At 33.4% G+C, this 17,807-nt stretch overlaps 1 protein-coding gene and 1 long non-coding RNA gene across 6 annotated transcripts in view; one reads left to right on the top strand and one right to left on the bottom strand.

Moving 5' to 3' along the window:
* Positions 1–17,807, bottom strand: part of LOC123671713 (transcription factor kayak) — a 103,859-nt gene that overhangs the window by 2,773 nt on the left and 83,279 nt on the right. For 4 of the 5 annotated variants that reach the window (XM_045605700.1, XM_045605701.1, XM_045605703.1 and 1 more), the window contains 2 exons: positions 5,052–5,217; positions 1,746–2,065 (listed from right to left, as the gene is read on the bottom strand). In XM_045605700.1, the coding sequence (XP_045461656.1) occupies positions 1,746–2,065; positions 5,052–5,217 (486 nt within the window). Of the gene's footprint in view, positions 1–1,745; positions 2,066–5,051; positions 5,218–6,852; positions 7,128–17,807 lie in introns of those variants that run through there. The other variant, XM_045605702.1, reaches the window with a different exon arrangement.
* LOC123671715 lies at positions 14,747–15,855 on the top strand. Its single transcript, XR_006746161.1, has 4 exons — positions 14,747–14,874; positions 14,931–15,113; positions 15,170–15,229; positions 15,282–15,855. It is a non-coding gene; the product is annotated as an uncharacterized LOC123671715 (long non-coding RNA).

The raw sequence follows: 17,807 nt of genomic DNA, 5'->3' as shown, positions 1-17,807 counted from the left end.
ATTTGTTTAAATTATAACCTAATCTGTGGACTGTGATCATATTTAATGATTTTTTTTCATTTATTCACATATAGGTATTTGAGTGAAGTAAAAACTTTTTCTGGAGATATATTGAAAAAAACACATATACTGCTCAGGTGGATTTAGGATGGGCAAAAGAGAAGAAATAAAATCATATCAATGTGATATGATGAGTAAGTTTTGTTTTATTTAGATATTAGTGTTTTGGGTAGTTGTTGTGCCCAGGTATTAAATTTTTTCCAGTTTTTTAAGGTTTAATTGAAAAAATTATGTGTTTGGCGTGTATTATTTTCGGCTGAATGTAAGTTTTTTTATAATAATAATCTTTGTATTTTCGTGAATCTTGTTTTGTTCAGAATAAATAAAGGAAATTTATTTTGTATTATTTTTGTTGTTTCTTTTCGATGTTTTGTCTTGTTTGTAAATACGAATTTTATACTTTTCCCTCAATTTTCCATTTTTAAGTATTAATGGGAAAATGTAACGAAGTATTATTTAACCTTTTCGGGATAATATACTACTTAAATGTTCATTGAAATTAAGTTTTTTGTCAAAGCTGAGGCCCAAGTATTTCAATGAATTTTGCTGGCTGGTTATATGGTAATATTACCATAAATATTATAATTCTGAATGGTAATTTAGAATTATTTTATTTGTAATTACGAGGTATTTTTGGTTTTTGTGTGAAATGCATCGAGGTGGTTCTGTTTGCATCAACTTTGATTTTCCATTTATTATCATATTTTTCAAGCTCGTTTGAATGGTTTGAAAAAAATGAATATATTTGTTTGATGATTTGGACTCGATATGTGTCAACGCCAAATATTTTCAGATTTGTTTGACTGGCTTTCGGAAAGTCGTTGATGTAGTAGTTAACAGAGTTGGGGATAATTATTCTCCCTGAGAAACACCTGTGAAAATTGTATTCAAGAATGAGATGTTTTAACACTAACTTGGAATGTTTGGGCAGTAACATATGAACTTGGTATGTAAGGTGGAAACTTGGTTTGGAGCAGTGGCGTAACTAGAGTTGACTCATGGGGGGGGGTTATCTCCACTTTTGAAAATCAAAATATTTTAATATTATATTTTTTCAATATATTATTTATTTTGAATTGATATTTAATTTTTATTATTTCTTGTAATCAATGGGGGAGGTTTGTTTTCGATAATCGATTTGAAATTGTTTTTCTGTGACTTAAAACTTGTAGAGTTAAACATGGTTGTTTTTGATATTTACCTATCGCTCTATATTGGACCACTGCCCTTGATACACTTGACTGATTAATGTAATGATTCTGTCTGATTGTTTGATCTTATGTTAAATTATTCCGTTTGCTTCTAGGAACGTTCAAAAAATAAACATCGTAAAATGTTAGTTATCCTAGCGTAGAGTTAAGAAGAAAGATTGATAAAGTTCATATTTGCAATCGTTCTGTATAATCATAACCAGATTACGTATTGAAAATATGAAGAAACTATATAAATTTAATTAAATGATAGAGCGATTAATGAAAATGATATGATACTTTCTGGCGGAATGTAATATGATTCTGAGAGTCAAATTGATTGTGAAATTGATTAGATTTGAAGATAATCGCCGCCTGAAGAAATAACAGCTGCGAAAAATCAACCTCAAAAATTCTGTTGAAGAATTTTTTACGCCTTATTGACAGTGCTTAAATGTCAAATGTCAAGTTTTACAACATGGTGTGAATACTTACTGCAATAAGTTGATTTGTATGGTCCACTCGACGTTTCCTGCATCTTGCCGCTGCAGCTTTATTTCTTTCCCGTCTTATCTTCCTCCTTTCCTCATCTTCAGGACTGAGAGAGATATCTTTTGTGGGTTTCCTTCCCCCCATGTTTCTTCTTGACCCTCCTGACAGATTGCTGGTCTGTGTTACCGTCTGGATAACTAAGGGCGGTGTTGATCTTGTATTTGAATCTGAGCTTGATTGAGACAACGAGCTGTGCCACAAATTTGGTGATCTGTTATTTGAATATATGTCGATTTCGTTCACCGAGACATACTGGTTATTCCCTGAAAAAAAAAATGGTCCACTGAAATTAATTTTTCGAAGGGAATTGATGGTGATATATTATTCCAAATTTACTTCCTTTAATTCACTCAATGATACTTTGCAAGCAAACCCAAGCGCAAACATTTAATAACATGAATGGAATAGCTCCTATAGAGCTAAATCTTACATCAAATTTTAACAATTAACAGTATTGGACAGAAGTGCTGATGAAAAACAGTAACAAAACACAGAGGTTCTCTTAATTCAAACAATCTCTGATCTTCTGAGAGTTCTTGTGAGCGCTTAGGAGAGTCGAGACTCGCGATAAACATTGAAACAAAAGAAGTAAATAACATCACTAATGCTGTTTTTTTTGAGTGGTCGTTTTCCGAACAGAGAAATCACGATTTCTGTATTTTTCCAATTTTGAACAGAGAATGGTCTCAAATGATAAGGTTCAACTCACTCGTGACGAATTCGTGGTCAAATTCAATTTTGTATACCGTCTAGTGAGGTTATCTGTAAACACGATAACTCTCAAATAGAAACATTTGAGAACTTGAAATTTCTTTTGAGAATTAATATTTTTATTCATTTAGAGTATTAAGACATCTCAATATTGAAAGATACTCGTTTTTTTGTCTTTTTATTAATGAATTATATAATATGAACAATTAGGTGCATTCATCGATAATTTAGTGAGGTAGCCCTGGATTGAAACCATTTATTTTAAATTCTAGAGAATTTTACCAGAGGAAAAGTTCGCTAAAAACACAAAGTTATAAACATAGATAGAGGAAGTATACGCAATTTTTACATGACCCCAACATGGTTAGATTACGTTGTCGGATTGTGATTTATTTTCAAATCCACAATTCTACTATATCATTATAAATGTATATTATATTGAATGAAATATATTTATTTGAGTGATTCCCGATTGAATATTCAGAATCCGATATTTTTCCTGATTGTCGAATTTATAATAAGCAGAATATTTACTATTGTCTGTATCTACCTGCTGAAATCCAAGGTTTGGCAACTTTTGCTCTCCTAGTGTCATCGGTTGTTTCACGTCGTTTGGCGCGCTTCAAGTTTGTTTTCTGAATTTCTGATATATTTAGGTATTTATTTCAATATATTTTGAGTTAATATGAAACGTTGATTCACTATGGGGCATATAAAATGCGTTCTTTGAGGAGAAACTCGCGAATTGAGTGAAATATCGTATCACTGATATGTTTTCATTTCCGCGCGCTTCATGTCAAATTTGATAGTCCATCTTGGGGACAAAATATGCTTACTGAAAATGACATATGCTCATTCTATCTATGTTCATTACTCTGAGGCTGGAATACACGGTACTCATAAGTGATTATTTATTGCATATTGTCACCCTGTCTGATTATTTTTTTTTAGATAAAATGCATTTGTGAACTTTGAGCTCTTGAATATTAAGAGAACTAGTTGTTTATTGTTACACCATTAACAACTTCGAAACAGTGAAACGGTACGAAAATTCATTTCCTGAATGATGGATTTGAACGAGGAAATTTTCGTTCATCGGATCAATTTAAGAAAAAAAAGGCTTATAATTATGGTCCTACAAACGCTTTGTTTTCGACATACATGGTGTTGAATTTTGATTTTTTCAAGTTTTCTTCTCATAGCACCTTTCCTTCAACAAGATATTGAAGTTGAATTTTGCAGAAATATTCCAATTTAAAGTTTTCATTATGTGATATGCTAAGTATGAATGTAATATAGGTATAAGGTGATAATTTTTCTGGGACAGAACCAGTGGCGTACCCAAAGATAAGGGGGATATATCTCCCCAGGAGGAATATCCATTATATGTAACAACCTTATATATCACAATCTTAATATGAGTAAGCAAACTTCTTTGGAAAACTTCTCCAAAAGAAGGAAAATTTGAAAATTTTTTTCTTTATCCTCCCCAAGGCTTATGTCTGGGTACGCCACTGGACAGAACCACTGGTAGTTTAGAAAAATGTGAAAAAATAATTTGATCCAGTACTACACTTTTCAGTTCCTTGTAGTTTTGTCGTATTTGCTACCGATTTCGAGAAAAATATTAAAAACAATTCTCTAGTAATCCTCAGGAAACTCCAAATTACATATTTTAAAAAGTTAGTTAGTAAGTTGTGATGAATAAATTAATTATCAGTTTTGATACTAATAACCCAATCCGAAGGGAAGTTAATAGAGATTCGATAAACTGGTAACATCATAGAAAAAAGTACTAAAGACTACAAGAAACACGCTTAATCTCGAAAACAAAACGTTTGCGGGCCCATATTTAAAGGCCTTTTTTTTCTTAAAATTATCTTAAGGATCTCCCATTTTCTTTTGAACCACCAATTCAGGAAAATCCTGCAATTCCTGTATTTAGCATCATCATTGCAATACATGGTTTCAATTTTCCTCTGGAAGACGGATAAAAATTTCTCTATTTCAGTATCGTAATGAGAGTTCATTAGTCCTAAAATAATGCTGTAATGAGTTCATTACAGCATGATTTTCAGTTATATTTTTCGTTTTGTGGTTGTCTACACTGACTTCCGATCCTATCATTTTTAAGACATTTCAATGGTCAATTTAATATAATTTGAATATAAAGAAATGATTTGCAACCTTATTCTCTTAATTCTGGTGGTGTTAAATCGATTTCGTCCGACATAATTCACGAATTTAATGCGTGATTATAAATTCTTCTAAAATTCGAAACGTACGATTCAAATTCAAATTGCGTAATCTGTCAATTTTGGTTACAGTCACACCTACTTCCAAGACACAATACAAAAGTCACTAGGATTTTAGATTCTGAATTTTTCATTGAACTTCGACAATATTTCAAAAAACTTGACTGAAATAGAGAAAATATCCAATTCCAACACTCTAATTTCGCATTCGTGTTGGAATAAGAGCCCCTTCTGCAACTTGTTTTAGAATTTACTACCCCTTACAGTGTCTGATTTTCCTTACCTATAGATTGAACCATTGGCGGAACAAAACCGGCTTCGTTCTCGTGGGTTTCAGGCTTAGTTTGCAATTCAAGGAAGGTTTGCTCTATATTCCTTAGGGTTGTAGGAGTTAAAGTTGGCGTGGTGCGGGTGGGTACCCCTGAGTTCAGGCCTTCCAAAGATATGAACTGCAATAAAAAAATTTATAAATAAAATTTCAAAATAATTCCATGTAACTGTCATTCACAAAAATTGTAGTAGACAAGAAATCTACATATTTTTTTCAGCTCGAGAATCTACAAGACCGATTGTACTTGTTTTCCTGTTCGCTTGAAACAAATTGTTACAATTGAATATGAAAACAAAATTCAAATCGAAAAATTTATGTTTCAATTTGTTGAAATTTGATGATATATACCTTCACCCAGAATATGTATAAATGTAATGAAAACATGTAGCATTCATTGACTCAATTAGGTATTTCTTTATAACTTACTCGTTACCGCAATATTTCAAACTTGACATTTTCATGATTTCATAAGAACATATTTTCTTCAAGCTCATTAGAGAGCCATAAAACACCCACAATAGTCATTGAAAACGAATTGAGAACTAATATACCATTTAGAGAAGTTGTTGTAAACTATCAGAATGAGTACTCTGCTCTAACATTTCCAGCGTTTGGAATAACTAAAATGCTAACCTACTGCACATAACTGGAGCAAGGGCAAATGGAACATTGGGTTTTACAGGTTCGTTAAATGTTTTGGTCTTTGCCGATTTTACTAATTTGCCGTGAAAATAACCAATCATTTAAAAATTATAATATAAAACATTTAATAGTACACTCAGTATTATAGCAAAGGTTGAATTCTACACCTCTTGTCCACAGAGCCTTCGTTTGTGTTGCAATTCTTTGGCAACATTGTTGTCGAAACAAGGATAAAGTAACCTCCACTTTCCAAAGATGACATGACCGTTGTCTAAACGGCGTTAAACACAAATTACATTCAGTAGTTAATGAAGATGACAACATTGTCGTTGGAACAGCATTAAAGACGAATAAAGATTCCTTGAACAAGAGTGTGGTTACTGCAACCCTAAGTTAAAGTTCAAAGTATTTAGACGATTAAATCAATCGTATATCAAGGTAAAATAAAAAAAATTGCATTACCATAAAAAAATAAAAGATTTCACGTCTTTGGAACTGTAAAAATTGAGTACTAAACCTGAAAAATGGTAGCGATATAAAATCAATTCATGATATTATAGATTCGGTGTTTTCAATACACCGTTACAATATTATTTTTTTAATTGCAATAATGAGATATGCTTTTTATGATTATTGTACTATTACTTTAATCCAAGCTCTAATTTATATACAATAACTACCTAATATATTGTATAAGTAATCTTTATACAAAGATTGTATATGTAACTGGTTATTTTGTTTATTTTCTAAAGAAATATGAAAAAATGAACTTTCTGATTAGTACTCCAGAATTTCTACAATACCTGAAACGTAAAATTTGAAAATCTCCAAAGATCGATTATTTTTGAATGAAATTATTATTTAATAAATCGTAACGGTTGAAGAATGAGCCGGATGAATTATTTTGAATAGTGGTAACATTTGATTTTCAAAGATTGAAAATTTTAAAATATTATTAAAAATCCGTTTATGTGTTTAAATTGTTAGGCGGAACAAAGGGACGAAAACAAACTCATAATTGATGAACAAGATTAAAGAATACAAAACGAAAAAAAAAAAAACACAACTTGAAGAGAAACGGAAATAGGTGGGTATTACACACAAAACTGACCTGTTGATAAAATAGCTCCTGAGCTAGGAAATTCGCAATTTCTCTCTGATCTAGGTAGGCCATCTTAATACTCGAGAAGGAAAAGCAAAAGGAAGAAATAACAACACAACAACAAATAAAACTAAAGGCGAAAAATTTCAACAATTAATAACAGTACAGGTACTGATTTTCGAAAATCGTTTTGTTTACTACGATCGTAGTTCGTTCGTTCGATTGAAAAAAAAAATTAAAAGCAGAGCGACGTAACCCGAGGCTCAGCTAGTCGAAGAATGATCCTTGCTAGAGGAAATTTTGGTCGATCGCCCACAGGAGTCTTTATTTAGATCTCGTTGGCTTTAAGTTTGCACTTTAACACGAATTTATTTATATCATTTCTGATTATTGTTTTGCATTCGCGTTTCGAGTTTTATGCCGTCGTTTAGATTCGGACAAAAAGTCAGATTTTGGAAACGGAAACCGGAAACTTGCGGATATCACGAACATTAGAATTCATAGAAACGCAGAATCATCGAAAAAAATGAGACAAACATGAAACGGTCAAGAAATAAGAAACATTAGAAGTAATAATACAAAATTGTGAGTAGGTTCTTTTTTCAGCAATTTGAATTTAGACAATTCAAGGATGGAAATATAAAATTTGTCATTCACACTGAAAATTCTGAGCATTCTGAAAAACGTGATTTTTTTAAAGTTTCGTGCTTTGTGACCAAGTTTACATAATTATATACTCTTGTGGGGTTTGGGGATCACCTGGCAGTTGTTTATTCAGTTTGAAATCTCTGGGTGTATTGGAATTGTGTTTGAAATTCAATACACAAATCATTGACAACGTGATCAACACGATAAAAGTTTTATTAAGCCCATCATCTGCATACCATTTTGGATGGGCACCAACACTAAAAAAGTGGCACTTGGGAGCCATTGCCATACCACTTTTGATGAATATACTGGGTGTGGCATTTAAAATAAGAAAGTAGTACCCAGTTTTCAGTTAAGAGAGGGAAAATTTTTGACTCAAACCCTATATGCAAATTTTCAGCATATAAACGTCTATTAGGCCATCGCGGTGAATCACCCTGTATTTGATATCAAATGTTTCGTTTGCTATTACAGAAATTGTTTATTGTTATTAGAATATATTATTTCTTATATATATCGAATATATTACTTGTTGAGTTGAGAAATAGTTGGTTACAAATCATCCTTGATTTTAAAAAAACAAAGTCATTTCTTTTCCTCCAAGAACAAGGCATACTGTCACAATATAGAAAAAAAATGAATGGAATAGAATAAACAAAAAACACGCTTCCATAAAATACAAAAACGATATTTGGAAAAAAAAATTATAATGAATTCATCTATGGCACAGTAAAAAAGGTTGTTCTTGAGAAAAAAAGTTGACCCAGCCGCATCTCGTGAAAATTGACTTGTACAAAACGCCGTTTACAGATTAAAAAAATATTCTGCCGATTTTGAGAAAATAATAAGTCCCTTGGATTTTCTTACTAATGAACACACGTCCAGACGAAACATAATATGTCGAACAAATTTCAGTCCGCAGGATCTTCCAACAATCCTGCGGGAGTTTCAGAATCAAGTTGTCCCTGCTAGGGCGCCTTCTGTTAATACCGTCCGTATCGGCGTCTAGCGAAATCGACGCCTTTCCCATTTTTATTTTCGCACATCAGAAGAGAACAAAACCAACGCCCGGTGGCGCCTCCAGAACGTCGTCGAGTTAATTCGGGCAAGATAAGACACAGGAGGCATGCCTGGGCATCCGAACCGGAAGTCTGGGCAATAAAGATGGCGAGACAGCGCTCGCGACTACTTCGCAACAAGAAAAAAATCGCGGAAAACGTCCACCGAGACGATTAATTACGTTGTACTTTTGATGATACTCGAACCGGCTTATTTATATGTCAAGTCTTGCTTACACGAGGTCCCATTAGACGGGCCGTGGCGATATGCGCGCCCATGTGCGTTATTGTTTGTTGAGAAATTCGCCGAGAAGGTTCGTTAATATTTCAACGCCGCGTCGAAATCTAGTAGGTTTATTGTAATTGAATCCGCGTCTTCTTCCTAGACTTTATTCCTTTTGCGCTCTTGACACTTGCACTTATAATTAAAAAGCGATGCAAATATAAGATTAAAAGAAATAATGGATTTTAACGTCTGAATATAATTATAAGAGAATATAAAGTGGCAGGTAGTGAAAAGAAATCCATTATTTTTCCAATATCTCGCGTTGTATGAGTTCATTTGGGTTCCACTAGAAGGCGTTAAAAAGATAAGATTACGTACTACAAAAACTTTTGCGACAGTTTTGTGATTAGTTGACTCAGTTTACTTTGAATGCGCGTCAAAGATCACTAGCAAAGAGAAATTACCCTATATTTTATAGTTTTCCTTCAAAAAAGGTGAAAATGCACGCCATGCGGTAGAAAATGTAAATAGTGTTCATGGTCCTGATAATGTGACAGCCAATCACGCGCAATTTTGGTTTCGACGATTCCGTTCCGGTAATTTCAATGTCAAAAGATGCACCACGCTCTAGATAGCCAATTGTCGTAAATGTCAATAAAAACATTGACATTGTCATGTAAGCACTGTTTCGATTGCCCAAGAGCTAAAGATTACACAAAAACCTGCTTGGAACCATTTGTATAAGGCTGGTCTCAAGAAAAGCTCGATGCATGGGTACCACACGATTTAACGCAAAAATCCTCATGGATCGAATTTCCATATGCGAATAGCAGCTGAATCACAATAAAATCGACCCATATTTGACTGCCGTTGTTGACTGGTGATGAAAAGTGGATCACTTACGACAACGTCCAGCGAAAACGGTCGTGGTCGAAACGAGGTGAGTCGGCGGAAACGGTGGCTAAGCTAAGATTGACGGCCAGGAAGGTTTTGGTTTGTGTTTGGTGGAATAGCCAGGGAATTATCTACCATGAGCTGTTTTCCTGCGGCAGAACTGTTAACTCAGAACTGTTCTGTTAACAATCGGACCGTCTGAAGGAAGCATTCGCCCAGAAGCAACCAGCTTCTGTGTTCCATCAGGACAACGCCAGGCCAAACACATCGATAGTGACTAGCAAGAAGCTGCGGGAGCTTGGTAAACATATACAGTTCTGTGGTCTTCGAGGGCAAAATTGACGCATGAATAAATGAACGCCCAAAAGCTCCTGCCTTTACGCCAGTGCTTACCTCATTTTTATTTGAATCTATAACAACTCAAAATTCGAATAACATTATATTAAATTAAATTATAATAAATTGCGGTCTTGACTCAAGCGATATTTTTTTGCATCATGCTCGTTAAATGAATAAATGATAAGATTATTAGAAATGTAGATATTAGAAGTCTGGAGTGCTCACTAGAACTCCATTAAAAATCAAAAAGCCTATTTTGCGGGAAAACTACAGGAAATTTTTGCATAAAATATGGTACAAAAATAAATTGGTATACCGAATACTTTTCCTAGGTTGAAAATACGATCCGTGAATTTTCAAATCAAAAAAATTAATTCTTTGAAAACTCAACAATACATAACTGATACTGAAAACATCTTTCGGTATGATTTTCATGAATAATAATATTTTTACCGCAGATTTCTAGCACTTATAGTTTCGAATTTCTGAATATATACATATTATCATCATTCATCCTAATCTTCCTCTTGAAAAGCAATAGTCAAGGCTTAGCGTAAAAACCTTGGACGCGGTTGACCTGGGTTCAAGTCCCGAGATCCTTTTTGTCATTTTGTTACCTGCTTCATTTAGCAGGTGGTTTGGGATTTTCGTAGTAAACCATAGTGTTAAATTTGGATTTTTTTTTCAAGGTATCCACTTTGCTACGACTTGATATAATTTCGTTTGTTTAATTCCAAATTGATGAAATTATCGAGTAATCATTGGTTATTCTATATGTAATATAGTTATTTATTGGTCACATTTCTTTTATAATAATGGTTATTTTCATTTCTGAAGAGTGAATTTTCCTCGTATTTCTGATAATATCTGACATTCCCCCAAATTTCGATGTCGATAATTTCGCAGAAAAAAATCGCTGGTATATAATTCACACCTTTAAACTCCGATAATTTCCTAACCCTTACAAATTAACCTGCAGATTAAGATATGCTCAAGTTCTCCATCTAAAATAGAACGGTCGCGTTATAGATTGGTAATCCCAGTGCTCCAGTGTCGCCACTCTAGTTTTCGCAAGTCACTCGGAAACTACATAATCGCCTTTCTAAATATATTTTCTTATTTCCATCTTCTTGTTCCTGTACCTCGACATCGGAAAAACTATTGAGTAATACGGTAGAGATGAACTTTTCGAACGCCATTTGTCAAAGACGACGGTTTGGGTTGTTGCCAGCCAGTTGGCAACCTTGAATTAGAATTTTCTAGTTAATCAAGAATGGGATTATCGTCGTGGCATTGATTCCTATAATTCACAGTCTCATCGACCTCACAACAAGAACCAAACAATAACGCTATTTCGAATCGAAATACGTTGTGTTCCTAGAATCGTTAATACTCGAAGTTTCACTGTAATTGATTATCGATATTTCAGATTACCTAGAGTTGAAAAACATAGAAATTCAACCCGCAAATGGTTTAATTCCTTTCATTGATTCCACGTTTCCCAAATCAAATGATAGTTTACCCAGTAATTATTAATCTACCGATTGAATTCACCCCATTTTGAATCAATAAAAATAATTCATCTTTTTTTGAATTGTTTGAGATATTAAGAGTTTTCCAATAAGATGTTTAATTTTGAATAGCCCGCTATCTGGGTGGGCAGCTGTCACTTATGAAGTTGTCATCTTTTGACATTTGACATAGCAGTTATAGTTCACAAAATTAACACTCTTAGGACGTTGTTAAGCAACGTTTCAGTCGGCAATTGTGGAACTGGTGAAAAATTTGAGCTGTTGGGACAAGTTAGTGATGAGAAGAATCGAAATCGTGTGCGTCGCTCAAGAACAACTTAGAATATTGCTGCTGTAGCCCGTAATATTGACGAAAATCCAGGTTTGTCGATTCCTCGTCAATCTTAGCAATTAGGATTTATGATCTTTTATGGCCGGATTACTTATGGAAGACATTGATGTGGACGCCGTTTATTTTCAACAAGAATGCACTACGTGCCACACAAGCAACGAAACTTCCGCAATTTTGCTAAAGAAGTTCCCAAGTCGTATTTATTTCTCGATTAGGTATCTAACACAATTGACCACCGAAACCTTGTGATTTAACACTTTCTTCTTTAGGCCATTCAAGACTTTAAAGATGGAATTCGTGACATACAGCTTTAAATGTGCAAATTGATCATCTTTGGCTATTATCGTTTTCCATCGTTAACAGCATAACTTCATCTTCAAAATGAAATGAACATCCATTGATTCACTCTTTTTTATATCGAAATGAAACCCCTTATTGGGAAACCTTTAGGAGAGTGCGCAGTATGTAATTCGATTGAATAATTTGAAATCGACAATCATAATTATAATACAAAAAGCTGTTATTCTAGGTACAGCAGGGACGATGAGAAAATTCCTAGGATGCGACAAGCAGGTCCAAGAATCGAAGGGATCGCATGAAAGAGAATCAGAGACACGACAAGGACCGGACACGACCGAGCTCTAACCTTCTGATATTTAATTTAAATATGTTCCCCTTGGCGGGGAATGAAAAAGACGACTGCGAGGGAGTTTCCTCGCATACACTGATATTGATAGGTTCAAGTAGGGATAATGATTGTTTTTATTCTCAATTAAACTCAGTAAGATTAGTTTTGGCATAAGAACATTGTCAAAGTATATAAGTGAAAAAGAATTAATGATTGTATATTTCGCAAATGCTGAGTCGATTATGAGGTATGGAATAATTTTCTGGGGCAGTAGTTCTGCGGTAGATGTAATTTTCAGAGTTCAAAAAAAAAAATTGTTAGGATTATGTATCATATGTCATTTAGAGAGTCTTGTAGAGGGGTGTTCAAAAAGAACGGTATTTTAACTCTGTACGCTTTATATATATTTGAGTGTTTAGTATTTTTTTTCAAACATAGAGAAGTGTTTGAAGTACATACAACTCATCATAATTATAGAACCAGATCAGAAAAGCTACACTATCCAATTCACAGATTATCAGTGACGGAAAAACATCCATCTTACATGTGCATAAAATTGTTCAATGCACTTCCTAGTAATTTAAGAATTTCATGTAACCTGAATGTGTTCAAAAAAAGACTGAAAAACTTTCTTATAAATATTGAGCCATATACGCTGAGCGAATACTTTGAAGCTACTAAACTCTTGTAGCTACTAAACTCTTGTAGCTATATTTTTTTGTGACGTCTATTTCATTTGATCTCTGTTATCGTGAGGATTCCTTGAAAAAAAGTTATTATTTATTTATTTATTCATACGTGAAAATATTTTCAGTTATCGAATGCACTCAATTAAAATCTATGATGATAATGGTTAATGAATCTGTCGTAAACGAAATGGTGGATGCGCCAGTGCATGAAATTTTATTTTGAACTTGCAATCACAAAATTGTAATACCAAAGACACTTCTTTGAGTTCTTTGTATCAAAGAAGCAAAATAAAAATATTTGCTACAAGTCATTTACTTCAACTATACTTGCTCCGAAAGGAAGGTATTGAGCACCTGCAGCAAATTCAAGAAACCATGAATTGAATAGGAAATTATTCAACTGTAAAGATTTAGTTTGAAGGTAAAGTATGTAAGTGCCATTTCGAAATAAATGCAGGAATTTCCAAGAGTTTGATAGTGCAGGAGAGCGATAGTAACATTTCGGCAAGTTATGTAAGCTTAGAATGGGTCGACCTACAGCCGAGAAAGTGGCATTCGTGTTCAAGATATACCGTATCCGAGGTATGCCAGGCATTTCCGATTTCGGATGACTCATAAGCACCCAGGTTCGCATTCAACAGACAGGTAACTCCCACCTCGGGCCCTTTTCAGATCTGAGCCAGGAGTGGACAGCGATGGACTCAGAAATTTGAAATATCGTTCGATCTCAATACGAAGCTAATTAAAAAAAACAAAGTCAATTAATTCTGTGTAAATTTGTTTAAAGGGCGATTACACTAATAGGGAAGAACATTCAACTTCACTGCAGGCTCCTATTCAGAATGAAAATAAATATGTAAATAATTGGTTCATGATTAACTTCTATGTTGTCACCAATGATCTACAATTTTTTTTTAAATATCCGGTATAGATTTTCAAAGTTTTGTATGAACGGGTATGGCGTTAACTTTATCCAAAAAAGTTGAAATACCTGATTATCAAATTTTCGATAATTAATAGATTTGATAAAAGTCAAGCATTAAATTGAAAAAAAATTACCTCGAGAAAACGAGAAAAATTTAATTCAAGAGAGTACCGGGAATTGATCATTAAAAACTGCTTGAAAGGATTGTCGATTAGTGTCAACACACGAGTTTATTTTTAGTGGAATTACAAAATGAAATGACCGATCACAGAACTTTTCATATATTTTTTGTCTGGCAAATGGAATTTCCTGTGCCGAAGAATTTGAAAAACTTGTAGAAGAAAAGAAACTCATGGATTTTACAAAATGACTTTCAGAGGCAATGCAATTGAATTAAATGATTAAAAGATATTCCGTATTCCATGGACCACTAACAGGTATTTTGTTTACATAGCGTAGTTCTGTCTATATTCCACCCGTAGCAGAAGTGCTGATATAAATTTTCTTTAATTCTGTGGTTATTCCGTTCATTCTTCCACATCTTGTAGAACAAAATCGTGCGAGAATATTAGCGATTCAAGTTCATCCCCAAGCCACCTATCGGAAGAAACTGTAATATCGGCTCAAGGTACGGTAGGAGTGAAAGCTTTGACGGCGTGCATTTCTGCAGGTTAAATTTTTATATTTTAGTGTTCGAGGAATTATAATATATATGAAAGTTTGTTCAAAGCATTTTGAAGAGTCTGATTTTCATACACAAAGTAAGTTGTAAAAATATCAGTATCAATGGAGCTCCATGTGTAGTAATATTTTTCAGTATTCAGGTAAGGAGCTGACACACGCAGATTTATGTTTGAGACCGAGAAAAACTAACTTGAGACGCCGAAATTTGAAAAGAAATGCAGTCCCAACAAAAAACCTTCCTACAGGTACTCATGAGAACATAAAGAAGAAAGAAAGATAGAATTTAACTAGATATGATCCTGTACAACAACCAATTGTAATTATATAATGATCCTTTTAAATGAAAATAAATCTAATATTTACAATTTTCAGTTGAAATCTGACTGTGAAGTAATGACACAAAATCAAGATGAAAATGAACTTCATGCTCAGGTAAAGTATTGCGATATTCTAGTTGAATCAAATGATGATATTGAAATTTCAGGAAATGATTCACAGGCCTGATGAATTGTTGGCTGCTGAAGCTCTAGGTGCTTTTATCAATAAGGACAATTTGTGACAATATTACTACAAATCAAAAGCTTGACAGGGTTGAATTCTTTCGAAATGCTGAAAACTATTGAAATTTTAGTATTAAGAATAAAAAGAGAAAATTTTGTTTCATCCCTCAATATTAGGGAAAAAATACATTTACAAAACTAAAGAATGACACGAGCTATGTTGTATTGTCTTTACTCTTTGGAAACATCAGTTCCCAAACATCGTGTGAACCAGAGAATAAAAATTTTGAGTAATGTTTTACCGTGGAACCTGGTTCCTTAAATAGAAGAACTAATGATTATATGTTGTGCGATTGTAAACCTGTCCAGCCCCATTTTTTCTGAAGATAATTTCTGAATATTTTTGTATTTTGCCTTTATTTCGAGTAGCAATATAGATGTTAAATCCTAAGCTTCTGTGTAGCGAAACAGTTGTTATTTATATATATATATATATAATCTGTATCCCATTTGTTACCTTTCGGTGTATGGGTTAGTTGTTATTTAAATAATAAATAAGTGGAAATAGAATAACTGTAATTTTATTTCAAAAAATATATTAATTTTTCAATTATTCATTACAAATATGGTGTAACATTTTCTCAATATATTTTTTTTGTTTGTTTTTTAGATAATGGACGATTATTCTTAAATTAGAATGAATTCACCTTCTATCACATTCCTATTATTTGGAGTTGCTTCCAAATACCGAAAATATTCAGTTAAACTGAGGAATACACTATTTTCTTTGTCCATCATATTTCTTTCTTCACAAATAACACTCAAAATATTTTTGTTTACAATATCTTACCTTCAGCCGAAAAAGCATGCTGAAGAGGGCGCTGCCTACCCTTGAATCGGGAATATCAGAAACGCACAGTTTTCATGGTTATATTTTATTATTCTATGTTGGCACTCCGATCTTTCCGCTACGGCTTTATCTGTCAATTCATCACTTTGCCTTGAAGAAATCAGTTCTGCCAACCAACATTTTTCAATGCAAAAATCACTAAATTATATTTATGGAAATATTTCATTAATTTCAATGAAAATGCAATGAATTAGAGAAAATAATGTATAATACTCGTACAGAAGGCTCATTCTACCACTCGTTCATTCCAAAACTCGCCACTTCGTGGCTCGTTTTTGAATTTTGAACTCGTGGAAGAATATCAATGCCTTCTGCACTTGTATTATAAATAACTATTCCGATTAAAAAATTTATAAGACAAGAATGGGATTCATCTGAACAGTTTTAAGCTTCCGATAGTAGGTAGGTACTTTCAAGAAACATTGTGATTACTTTCAGGAAGAAAAAAAATCCATTTCCAAAATACATTTCAAATTATCCTAAACAAAATCATATCCCTGATACATCCGGAATTTTCACAGTTCTGTCAGCGTCAGCTTAGAAAAAATACGAACTCGCCGAAAAAAAGTCCTATAAAAATGGGCCCGCAAACACTTAATTTCCGAGACACAGGCAGTTTCTTACCAGTTTATTGAATCTTTCATAATCTTCGCTATAGATTAGGTAAAAGGGTAACAAAATTTATAATTTATTTATTCATCACAGCTTACTAACTGGATCTTCTTAATAATTTGGATTTTCCTGAGAATTACTAGAAAATTATTCGAATCTTTTATCCCAAAATCGGTAGCAGTCTAAATTACCAGAGGTCCACCAAAAAAAAAAAACTTTGGAGGATAGAAGCGCCCACTGTTCCAGAAAAAACATCACCCTGTAGATTTGATTTCAAAATTAGCATCACATGATGAAAACTTCCAATTGGAATGTATATGCCAAATTCAAGTTAAATATCTTGTGAAGAGAGTGCTATGAGAAAAATCAAACACCCTGTATCTCAAAAGCAATACGTTTGCGGGCCCATGATTATAGGACTTGTTTTACTTGAAATGATCTGTCATTTTCGTATTTACCTTCAAATGAAAAAAATTCTTAAACTAAAAAATCGAGGAATTTTTTTAATTTTACAATTTTTTTTTCATTCGGAATACGGCCCTGATCGATCGAAGTAGCCGCGGTTTTTCTCCTTCGTCCCACAAGCAGAGATCAGTTTTTAAGGTCACCCGCAAGGCTACTATACATTTTCAAACGACTCGGGCGATTCCCAGAACATCTTAGTCATCGAAGAATGCGGCAATTTATGAATGGAGTAAAATGTATGATGACGGTAATAAAATCTCAGGAGGCGATCGCTTGAAAATTGGATGCAGCCTCCATTGCGTTTGCGGAATCTGGCCCAAGTGTGCCAATTAATGCATAGCTATCATTAAAATGATTATCGATAATGTTTTCATGTACGATCAACTTGAAACAATAGATCTAGGTGAGATACAATATTTGTATGATGACGGAAAAATATTCACATAACATTGACGTGCAACTTCATATTTAGGGTTCGTTTAATGTTTTTTTAATGCCTAAATCAAAGAGATAATAATAATAA

The sequence above is a fragment of the Harmonia axyridis genome, chromosome 1 (assembly GCF_914767665.1).
Source record: "Harmonia axyridis chromosome 1, icHarAxyr1.1, whole genome shotgun sequence".
Lineage (NCBI taxonomy): Eukaryota > Metazoa > Arthropoda > Insecta > Coleoptera > Coccinellidae > Harmonia > Harmonia axyridis.
This window is presented reverse-complemented; position numbering and strand designations above follow the sequence as displayed.